Source organism: Embiotoca jacksoni, unplaced genomic scaffold (assembly GCF_022577435.1).
Source record: "Embiotoca jacksoni isolate LCO1_2020_lvr unplaced genomic scaffold, fEmbJac1.0.p SCAF_2, whole genome shotgun sequence".
In the NCBI taxonomy this organism is placed as follows: Eukaryota; Metazoa; Chordata; class Actinopteri; family Embiotocidae; genus Embiotoca; species Embiotoca jacksoni.
This window is the reverse complement of record NW_027185340.1, coordinates 5,260,591-5,272,910: the sequence shown is the minus strand read 5'-3', so window position 1 is coordinate 5,272,910 and position 12,320 is coordinate 5,260,591. Positions and strand designations below refer to the sequence as shown.

At 40.7% G+C, this 12,320-nt stretch overlaps 1 protein-coding gene across 4 annotated transcripts in view; it reads right to left on the bottom strand.

Moving 5' to 3' along the window:
* Positions 1-12,005, bottom strand: part of mcf2lb (mcf.2 cell line derived transforming sequence-like b) — a 30,115-nt gene extending 18,110 nt beyond the window's left edge. Inside the window, exons 1-3 of one of the 4 annotated variants that reach the window (XM_069154163.1) lie at positions 11,451-12,005; positions 1,635-1,718; positions 56-170 (exon numbers count right to left, since the gene is read on the bottom strand). In XM_069154163.1, coding sequence (XP_069010264.1) covers positions 56-170; positions 1,635-1,718; positions 11,451-11,607 — 356 coding nt within the window. In that variant the 5' untranslated portion in view covers positions 11,608-12,005. Of the gene's footprint in view, positions 1-55; positions 171-1,634; positions 1,719-8,149; positions 8,617-11,450 lie in introns of those variants that run through there. The other 3 variants (XM_069154166.1, XM_069154162.1, XM_069154164.1) reach the window with 3 other exon arrangements.
* Between the last annotated feature and the right edge of the window lie 315 nt (positions 12,006-12,320).

Genomic DNA, 12,320 nt, shown 5'->3' with positions numbered 1-12,320 from the left:
AGGGTATGTGTGAAGATTCATGCGTTTGAGTTTGCATGTCAGCAGTGGACGTTACCTGGGCACACTCGTCAGGTAGGTCAGCACGTTGTGAAACTCGCAGTCCGTGATCTCCCCAAACGCAGGGAATTCTGGGAACACAATGATGGGGCTGCCATTATCTCCTCTACCTCCTAAGAAAAAGGAAAAAAAGAGAAACACTTTAACTTTCCACATTAATGTAAATCTATTTGAGAAGAATTACTTTGTATTCATCTTCTTTGGAACTTTAGATATCAGCGGAGCTTTCAAAATATAAGATAGTATAGTATGCGAGACAGAGAAATTGATACCACCAGACTTTGTCATAGCTTTTATGCACTCAGTCTGAAGGATCGTTCATGTTCATGTATTACAGTTAGGATAAAAAAAAAAAGAGAGTACAGAAGAAACTCTGGCCAGATGGGGGCACTGATGTTACAGCTGTATTAAGATGAGTGGAAGCTGTAGAGACAGAATTACAATATCCATCATGACAAATGATACAGTCTCAGACTCTCCCTTTTAAAACAACAACACTGAAAATGCCACTGGTTTGACAAACGTGTATCTTTTTCCAACACAGTGAATTGATTATAAGGCTCCTCGCTAGTGTCGATAGTTGACATAAAAAAAAAGTCAAAATGAAATGGTTATTAGTAAAAAAAAAAACATTATATCATTATGTTACCACTTTACTACAGTAATTCATGACAACACAAAAACATTTTAGTAATTAATTAGAAGAGTCTGGTCTAGTCCATTCTAAAAAGATTCTGATTAAAATATTGGTAAATCCTGATTAATGCACAGAAGTATATGTCATAATTTTTCTCAGCAGAGGCCCCTCCCACTGCGGATCAAACATCAGAAAGTCCTGTGTTCCTCACTGACATTAATACGGCGACTGAGGACATATGTTATAAGATTCAACATGTTTACACAATGATTCAGGATGGAATTAGAAAGTGAAGTGTGAGATGGAGAGATGCTGCTGTGTTTGCACACAATGATTGATGTTGACATCGACAACCTCACCTCTCTCTCACCACACACACACACTATCTCCCTCCCTGTGGGAAACAGCTGCTCTGTCAGCGCATGTGCCTGGAATATCAATCTGTCTGCCTTTTCTTCTCTAATCACTATAGCAACAGCAAGTGCACAGTCATGGTTTCAACGTCTGCTCAGATCTTTGTCTGCAAAATGGTTTCCGACACTGCTGCCACAAGGTCATCTCTGCCACATGTGGAGAGGACAGTTTTTTATATGACTGCAGGGATTGGACAGAATAGGTGCCATAAACACAGTACTGGCTTCATCTGTGAATGAAATATAGATCAGGTAACAGTGGCGATAAGGCAGCTGGTATCCACGCCCAAAACTGGCAAACAGTGAAGAGGAAGAGGATGACGGTGACATTTGAATAGCAAATCATAACTGCTCTGGGAAAACCGTTCGGCTGAACAATGCAAATACAAAGTGGAAAAGATCGAATATAAATAAATACTGATTCCAGGTATTAGGTAATAAGCAAAAACAACATTCGAAAAATAGAACCACACATTCCCCTTAATCCAAGCAAAACGACAGGATAAAAAAAACACATAAAACATCACCTGATAGAAAGGCAAACTGCTTCTTAAGGTCGGGGGTGATGTCAGCAGCATGTAGGGGACAGCTGTCCAGCTGCATGATCTCATCTGGGAAAAAAAAAGTCAAATATCAGTAAAGCATCTGAGCTGAAGATGTAGAGTTTGACACACTCACAGTCCTTTCACTTTAAGTATAAATTTTAAACTGTCACTTTATAATAATCAATCTGCCATTTTCACACATAACCAAGTTATACATACAATATATATATATATAGAGATCCATTGTCAAATTATTTTTAAGGGCTGAATTAAACTTCAATCTGACATTTCCCACAAAAAAAAATACCAATACAGTAATATCTACAGTACTTTATGATCAAAGAAAAGTCATTTCACAAGTCTGTTCTACTGTAGATTACACAGTTTTGATAAATTGATAAGCTTTATTAACAGCTCTCAACCCCGCATGCACTCCCTTTATACGGATTAAGATAATCTGATTAAAAGGTTCAATCCCCCAGTTGGAGAGACTGTTTATACCAGAGATCAAATGGGAGGTTGGGGAGTTGGCTAGCCAGAGACTACGTGGAACGGTTGCAGACTGTAGAGAAATGTAAATGATACTATAATGACATACAGTTATACAGCAGGTCAATTTATATTATGGTCTCATTAAAGCAGGGAGATACAGATGAAATAAATATGGCAAATGCATACAAACATCTGAGTCCGTCAGCTGTTAGCCCTCATGAATATGCATGAAAGTCCCTGAAAAAAAAAAGTCCTTAATCATCCTCTCAATACAGTACGAGTAGTGTATACATTAACAAACCAGTTTCTGCTGAACTTTGAACAGTTTTGATGATTTCACGAGAGTTTCTGTGTTTTTCTTTTTCTCAGTTCCTCTCTGTGGTTTGAAGTGGGCAGAGCTCAGTGAGGGAAAAGGCACCCATAAGGATTTAGCAATAACCAAATAAGAATCTGATGGCAGTTGTGGGGTTGATGCTGAAGATACCATGGTCACCCGTAATGAAATCTGAGCAAAGCAAATCCACACAGTCTTTATGAAACAGATTGTACTTTTAAATCGTTAATTTTAATATTTAAACATTAGGTTTATCTTCCTAAAATTTCCCGCTTAGCTTAGCTAGTCAGAAATACTGAATTAATGTTGAAGAGAAATACATAAGTTTTGAAACCAGGTTTTCAGAGGCTTTGTGGTAAAAAAAGAAAAAAAAAAGAAAAAGAAAAACTGGCCACAGTTCAACTTGAAACAGAGACAGCAAAGGGCAAAACAGATCAATACAATAAACATGATGAAGCACTGCTTTACTACAGCTAGCACTCTACTGTATGTCTCTTACAAAATCTATCCTTTACGTCATCTAGCTAAATGTATAATTTCACAATATTCAAGGTGAATACAACTCCAAATTCACTTTACTGTCTGTTTACAGCTGTGGCATATATATAAAGTAGGTCATTCAACCCTGAATAACATTTCCTCAGTTACTGGCCACAAGAGTATGTCTATAGATGCCCGCATATTTTATATCTACCTCCCACCGCTGGGTGTATGTCATCAAAGCTAAGAGACAGTACATGAACACAGAAGAACATAAAATATTAAGAAGCATTGGCTTCTTATTTGTAAAAGCACCAATGACTAAGCACAGACTGCATGATGACGCTGTACTTCAGGTAAAATGGGCCAAATGTCTGTTACTGCAGGTGAAAATGATGAGAAAAATGATGACGAGGGAACAGAAAAGCCCGAAGATTACAGGTAGGGAGTTTACTGTAAATGTGGATGCAAACACAAATACGCATGTTGAAGTAACATTCAAGAGCAATATTGACTTTGTTTACTTCATTTTCTCAAAGCAATCCACTCTGACTCACCCCGTCAATGTCACACTGCAAAAGTAATAGTTTATTATTTGCGACACACGTGACAATGAGGTCAACTGAAGAACACGAGACAGTCTAAAATAAATACACACAAAAAAACAGTTGACGAGAGATAGAGGAAGGATATCAAGAACTAAACAGACAAAACGCATGAGAATACGGTCCGTCCCAAGACCTTTCCTTGTATGGCAAAGTACCTGTCCTGTGACATCCACCGAGGCGGTGACACTGGCCCCAAACATGTCCACCTAGTCGGTCTTCATACTAACTGGAGCAGTCGGTCCATTAGAAAATATCCTACACTGTTCCCTTCTGTGTCGTGTACGTTAAGATGAGTGTCTGCGTCTCTTCACAGGTTCACTCCCTTTACTTTGAGCCCTCCTTAAACAAACCAAAAAGTCTTACTGTTCCTCTTTGTTTGGCAGTGAAACATCCAGGTATCAGGTGACTTCACTGTAGGGTGTCACTACACTGACATACATTGCTTGCTTGCCATCTCTCTCTCTCTCTCTCTTTGTCTTGCACACACTCTTAAACCATTTGTTGACAGCACTCTCTCAGGTGTGTCCTTTTAGTCTGATGTTTACAGTCTCCTGCCACCTTTAAACTTTGTCTTCTCATCAATCAAAGGTTTTAGCTGATTGGGAGACTTCAGGGAACACAGTGGAGTCTTTGTATGCACGACCCCATTGACTACTGTACACCACAAGTCTCTTCACATTACTATCCAAGACATTATTATTCATTTTATTGAGCTTTTGACAGCTTTTCTACCTACCAGTGAATATTTGAAAAACTTTATAAAATAATTTTGCAGATTCCTTTGTCCAAATTGACTAATAAGTGCATCTGTTGTAACAAGAGCTTAATGTCATGCAAAACAATAAATTAATCTCAGACAAACAAAAAACGTTAAGTGTGTCAAGTGGCGAATGAGTGAGGGACGACCTGATAATTGAATCGTTAATAGGTAGTTCCTAAATAATGATAATTAGAGGATTTATAACTGAGTTACAAGAGAAAAGACTGGGAGGTTCTTCAAGAGAAGTTGGTGAATCATTAGATGATAATCAGCTTATGAATATTCATGATTTGACATGTTCATTGCTTTTTAAAGTTTTTGTTAAAGAGGATCAAGCAGCTCCTGTTTAACTCTGAACCAGCAACGACCACTAAATATTTAAGTTTTAAGCTTTTTAGATGTTGAGATTCTTTTACTTTCCTACTGCAGCAATAAACAACGACCACAAATGTCCAACCAGAGTCTATTTTCAGGTACATGAAGAGTGAGCCCTTCTGTAAAAGAGATATGGCCAAATTATTAGTTTTTTCATATTATTGCAGTTTTTATGCCTTAACTGATAAATAAAAATGATTTGTAGCTTTATATTTGAAAGCATTGTCACCTACAGTGCTGGCGGCACAAGCAAACTGTCATCCGACTCAAATTAAAACAATGCTGAATCCTGAGTGGTGCATGAAAATAAATGAGATTACCCTTTTTCAAAATGAAGACCAGAGGACTTCAAACCAGTAAAAAAGAGCTCTGAGAAAGCAGCATTAACAGAAATCCTTCATGTAAAACAACCACAACTGTCCGACACAATTTTGCACTCATAGAACCTCTACGAAGCTGATCAATAAGAGGCTGATTGACAAAAACAGGTTTTCAGGGTTGTTTATGATATCACTGTGAGAGGAAGAAACATTAATAGTCATAATGATAGAGATCTTGGTGACCTTGCAGACCCTTTGTTAAGTTTATTACTAACAGTCCTAAACAGCCTCCGGTTACTGAAGCAGGTGGTTTTAAATCTTCTATGACGGCAGGGGACCTCTAAGGATGACACATAGATTACACTAATCTACCATGTACAGGGACAGACACACATGCACACTGTGTTTAGTAAATTGTTAATATTATACAGAAACAGATAATCAAATTGGCAACAAACCTGGGATTAAAATGTCATCTAATCCATCATGACCTGGGATGTTAATCAATCACATTTAACATTTACAGCAGTCTGTTTCTTCTTCTCTAGTAGAAATACGTCTGTTTGCGATACGTTAGAGGTTGCACTAATTCTTTTGTTATATATTAAAAACCTGATCTATAGCTGGAAAAATATTACTGATCTCTCTCAGGGACTGTGTCTGTTTTAGTTTTCAGGAAAATCATCTCACCTGAAAAAGCATCAGTGTTTTGACTCTTCACTTATTACAAGAAAAAAAAGGATCATTGTTGGCCTTCTTCATCACTAATTTGACACAATTTCAAAGACATTTGTAGTTAACAGCTATTGATTAGGAACTACTGACAGATATCTCCAGATTCAATTGAGACACAACTTCCTTTTCCTGTTTTCGCTCAAATTAACCTCAAGCAAGGGTGTTTGTGCCCCAAAGTCTCCTCAACAGAAGGCAGGCAAGAGGAAATGAGACCAGATAAATGAGCATCTGTGATGTTTGTAACTTGGTAAAGCCGAGCTGGTGAGTTGATAATGGCCAGCGCTGCCCTGAGGTGTTTGGACACAAAGCAACGTGGCCGTCTAGCCAACTGCAAAGCGCTCCCAGCTGCTCACACGCTCCTTATGTACTCAAGTTCACACAGAAACCTTTGACAGTTTCCACTTTTCCGACCCGGCCTCACTCACTCTGCCAGCCACACCCTGCCCTCTGAAACTCCCACACATATCAAATCAAAACCAACCCCCCACCTAGCCCAGCAATAGCTCCACTTTGTTTCCAGAGTGAGGCTATTCTGTTACTGAAAAATCCCCTCCTGAAAGCCCCATTTGAGCTTCAACCCTCTTTTACTGTAACTTTTTTTGTTTTTATACTCTTAACCTCTTCTCACTGGCCTTTCCAAAGTAGCCCCAATTTTAATTTTTCACAGTATTAATGACTGCTTGTGTATACTTACTTGTGTTCTTTGGGTTTCATCAAATTTCTTAAAATTTTTGTCTTTAAATGTATTTTGATTTTGTTCGGAATAACTATTTTCTTATTTGATGACGTAATTTGTTTTAATTCGTTTGGGCAGCACGTATGATGTGTTTAAATTAGAGATATAAATAAGACTTGGCTTGACTGTATACATAATATCCACAAGATATTCTTAGTATTCTTCACTTCTTCATTCCCTTTCATACTTACACTCAGTGTTTCCAATAATACAACTGTAAAAGCCCTCCGGGCCACCTGAATGTAGGCCAGTATCATATACTACTGTATTTCTCACAAAAGACTGTGAAACCGTGTAAAAGTACTGTGAAAGTAACAGACCAGAAATGTCTTACACATCCCCGCAACATGAAAACAAAAATGATGAAGCTCACCGACGATGAAAGTTCAAACTATTTTTGATGTTTATTTTGACATTGCACGACGTGATAGATAAATAGAAAATACTGAAATAGTTGCTGCTGAAATCTTGTACTGAAAACGACAATTGGACTTTGACATTATTAAAACACTTTTTCTGCTATTTTGTGATAGATAAACTCTTATTATTTAGAAAATACACAACCTAAACAAACATTACTCCCTCGTAAACACACACCCGCGTATGCTGGTTGAGGCAGTAATGTTCTTTAAAAGGCTTAACGACTGAGATTAGTGTCCACTCACGCTCGTGTGTGACGAGTCAAATGTTAGTGGGTCACAGTCACACACCTGAACCACCTATCACTACTGACACGGATTAAACAGGACTAGACCAGAGGACTGAAATCCTTGTTCACCACAAAGGTAAACAAAACCCCCAAAAAACAAAACTATAAACAACAAAACAGTCAATTATTTTTGTTTTTTCACATCTAATATTTAAGTCTTTTCTCTGTGTGCTTCCTGCCCTTCTTTGTTTCTCTTAAAATGAATGTAAAATTACTATAAAAATATCTAAATAAACCGTCCAGATTTGGGGGGGAATGGGCAGGGCACAGAGGTGGGGGAGGGCACCAAAGGGGAATAAGGGGCTTATAGTGAGAGAAGCAGAGATAAAGCAAATGTCTGACCAGTGACAGATAAGTCTGTGTAATATGAAGGAAGCCAAAAGGTCAGAGGTTTCAGATGAACAGGGTGAGGGTGGTGATTGGCAATTGTGCTGATTGAACAAATAATTAAAGAACTAAGATGCAGCCTGAACACAACTGGATAGAAGTAGAAAATATGTAATCCTTCTGTAGAAATGAATAAAAAAACGCATGTGCAAAATATTATAATGCCTCTAAAACAGTCCATCAAAAACAGTTTACAGGCTTCTCTGCTCCACCTCTGCTCATCAAGGACATTAATTCATTTATCCACGGTTAAGTAATGCATCACTGCTGATGTTATTGCCACATCCCACATGTATGCACAACACAGGACACAAATGGACATATAGCATCTGATTCCTCTGTGATTTACCAAGTTTATCTTTTATTTCTCTTCTCGTAATAGATTTTAAAATAACAAACATATTCATTGTGCGAAACTGTGAAAGGTGAACTGAAACGGATGTTGAAAAGTGGAAGGTGTGGTGGCAAGATAACAGAACCTCTGCTTGAATTAATGTGATACAGGAATAAGCTGTAAAAAAAAAAAAAAAAACCATCAGAGAAAGAACATCTGACACCTACCACACAGCCAGTGGCAGCGGCGGGAAAATCTGTAGTAACTTTCCACCTCCTCAAGAGCGATCCGTACATGAACCCCTCTCTCCTCTCCTGGCCCCAAACACATTTCCAATGCTCCCTCCATCTCTTCGTCCTCACTCTCCTCAGTCTGATCAGCCATCTCTACTTTCATCTCCGATTCATCCTCATCATTCTCTACTGGCCCTGAATTAGCCTCTATCTCACCTTCCTCTTGAGTTTGACTCCCTCGATCTCCTCCTTTGCTCTCTTCTCTTTGCTCCTTACTATCAAGCAGAATATCTGTGTGTCCTGTAATCACAAACCTGTCCAACTCCTCTCTGTCGGGGCATTCGTCTGAATGTACAACCAGCTGTCCTGCCAGAGTCACCTCCGAGTCTGTTTTCATGCAAAACCCAGATCCGAGCTCAACCTCAACATCCTCCTCCATCAAGGAGCCTGAATCTGCCATCTCCTCTCCTCCCACCCTCCTGTCCCAGTCATCTCTTTCACTCCTCTTCTGCAACATTTGTTCCATGTAGCTTTGCAAAAGGTATCGCAGAAACAATTTCCCTCTCATTCTGACTCCACCTTTCCTGCGAACTCTACATTCAGCCTCCTCGCTCCCTGTCAGGCTGCAGGTGCTCCACAGCCTGCGGACATCAGTCAGTAACTGAGAGGACTTCCCATTGCAAACTCGGGTTACCTTCCCTGTGTACAAAAGCCACAGTGTAGTGCTCGACCCCACCCTCCCTCCTTGACCAACTCCCCTAAAAGGGCAATTACCCGAGTGCCACCAGCTCAGAAACAATGCCTCCACCTGGCTGATAAATGAGTCTGAACTCTAAAAAGAATCCAGTCGTAAATCAGGAAGAGGAAAAAGTTGTGCAGGATACGTGATGTTATGCTGCAGTATGTTGTGTCATGTAGGTACTGCAGGTCCCAGCACTCATTTACCTGGTCCAACAAAACCGGGATCCTCGTCTGCCTTATCTCAGGAGATGTGGACCCAAAGTACAAAGCCTCCATTCTGACCAGCCATTCAAACACTGCCTGCATCCCCATTTAACCATTCACTGACTGTATCCATTGAAAGCCTCTTTTCTTGTTTACTCCACTCAAAAGACCCCATTCTTACAAACTTACTGAAAGACTTTATTCTAACGAGACCTCTCAAAGAGAGACACTGTTTCTTAACAGAATGTGGCAATTTAGATTCCATTTCAATGAGCTGTGTGAAAGATACACTTTCAGTCAAGACATCCAGTGGTGCTAGAAGGGTTGAGCAAGACGTGTTTATGTAAAATGTGTGAACGCCTGCATCTGCATGTGTGTGCATGAGTGTGGGTGAGTTGCAAGTGTTTGCGGGGTGTTTCCCGTGTGTTTGCTCTACGACCTAAGGCATGCATGAGGTCATCAGTGTCATAAACCTTCAGCGATAAAAGCCGAAGCCATTAGACTAGAGAATTACACAACTTAAGGTGAGCATGACGATCAAACAAAGGGACTGACTAATACATAAACTCACAATATAATTTAGAGACATCAATTCACATAAAACCAGTAAGTGAAGAGTGACCCTGAAGCAGCTAGTCTATTAAACAGACTTTCTCTGTCTCAGATGTATCCATCAGGAATTTGGCTGCTGTCTGCACAAAATGCAAGTAAAAGATGGATGAACACTAAGAAGATGCAAGAAATGGATATATCTTTTTCTCCCATTGTGGTATGGCAAAATTCCCTCAGCACTGCAGTCCTTGCCAATAACAACTCCAAAAAAACAACCACAGCAAGGACATCATCTCTTACTGGGTCCCCATCCAAATACACTGTCCAAAATGTTTGTTTTAATTGTTCAAGTGTTTTCCTGAAAACATCTTCCAGGACAAACAGGCATACAGTTGAATGTAAAGCCACTGTCCGAAATGCTGTGAAGAGTTGGCGGTTTAGAGGAAGGAGTTCTTTTCTTTAAAGCACCTACATTTCAGGTCACCTTTTCACTTGCATTTTGGTTAACCAGGAGGTTGTGATTCATTTCTTGGGAGAGAACCATACAAATGCAAGTAATCACACAAAACACTATAGACTATAGGATCTGGTCGTTAAATGGCCTCAGTCTACAAAACCAAACAACTAAAGAAATCAGCAATCCCTCTCTTGAATTCTATTCATGGCTAATGACTCTACCAGAAGAGAGAGGAAAGGAAACGAAAATCTTCCTCTGAGACCTCGTAGCTTCAGGTACAGATAAACAAAGCTGACAAGATGTGCGCATTATATATCTAGTTCATGCACACCAAAATATATGCACATCCTGTATCTGCAAACACATACCGTACAATCTTTAAGTACCAGGTAAGTAAATAAGAGCTTCGAACACTCAGTGACATTGATCAAGGAACGGCGCATACAGAAATATCTGAGTACGACCTTGGTGAGAGGTGAGGCTGCCTCACAAAAACTAAGGTTACATCGGGAACAAAGATGTGAACGTTTGAAGAATATGAAAGGTTTTAAGATATGCACTGTGTCAGCATGCTGTAAAAAAAAAAATAGCTTACAAAAAACCCCTATAAAAACAGAAAAATAGTTTTTCCTAGATGAAAAAAAAAATGCACAAAGACGCACAAAAATAGCATCCATATGTCACCTGACTCACGTGGCTTAAGCGGGACCATTGGCATCCCACTATCCCATTGAGAAGTGTTCCTCCTGGTTGTCCTCACCATCCTTCTCTCACTGCGTGTTAGTAGTCCTTTTTGAAACAAGCACCAGAAACCGAAGTCTCAAAGTGACCACAACCTGGCTGACAGCACAGCAAACTGAAAACTCAGCAGCTTTAATCAGCAGTTCCCATTCCTTTGCACCAGCTCATCTGGTGGTAAGGTGCTGCGCAATGCAATTTCTGCATTTGCTGAAGAATCTGTTACCGCTACGGAAAAGTGTCAGTGCAGCTGCCCAGATCTGTATGTTGGAAACTGGAGGGGTTGTTTGAGCTGCGTAGTCACGTACTCACACATACACGAAATGTTGCACACACAAGGACCCAGAAACCGTGCAGTGGGGAGCAAGGGAAGCCCACAGGAAACTCTGTGTGAGGCTCTGGGCGTGATGCCCTCCACAACTCTGGCCAGAGCATCAGAGAGCAATATATTATGAACACACACGTGTGTGTATGTACATGCGCAGAGATGAGTCATCTCATGTGCAACTTTCCACTGCAAGAAAGTTGGAAATAAAGTATGAAAGCAAACATGAACACTCACAGACACACGCAATACAGTCGCTCTTCCTCGGTCAATCTTACCATCCCAGTCTCTCCAGGAGTTCTTGCGGCTGGCAGGGTTGAAAGGGAAAGGAGAGCCCAGACCAGAGATGTCCAAGTTCTGGATCAGATGACTGAGCCGGTTCATGATGCGGTGCGACGTCTCACCGCCCTCCCGCAGAAACTCGTGCAGAGACATGAGAGCCGGCTGCTGGTCTCACACACTCAAACGAACTCTGTCATCCAGTGAGACCTCTCGCTGCACTGTCAAACCTCTGCTGCTCACTCCAATAGACCCCAAAGTGCAGCCCCCCAAAAGCAGACATGGGAAAGATCCTTCTTTGTGGTACTGTGCCGGGTCACTCAGGACCACAATGACATGCTCTCGCGTGCATCCTGTGATGAGACGTCTGCAGTGGCTACAAACAGGGTAAGCTCACTGTCCTCTGCAGAGCCACATTGGGGACTCAAGGAAATAGCACACTGCAGAATCGGAAAGAGCTGAGTCACTGTCTGCACAACCTCTGAAACAAACGGAGGTGAGAACGGGCCCACGTCTGGCCTCACAAACGCACACACTCACAGTCGGATGCACACACTAACTTCGCTGCCGGTGCATCTATTGACAGCTCAGAGTAGCATAGGTCTCCAAGGCAGGGCGAGAGGGGAGGAGGGTGGAGTGGAGCAGAAGCAGAGGGCAGCCGGTGGAGCACAAATCCCCTTCTGCTGCTCAATCTAATTATATTCCGCCACTCCTTTACTAATCTGCCTTTTCTTTCCCTCTTTCTATCTCCTCAGATTCTTCCATGCATTTAAATTCCTGGTGAACCAGGAGAGAAGCATGACAATTGCACCGAAACCAATCAGCTGCAGAAAAAAAAAAAAAAAATAGGCCAGCACATAAAACTTTAT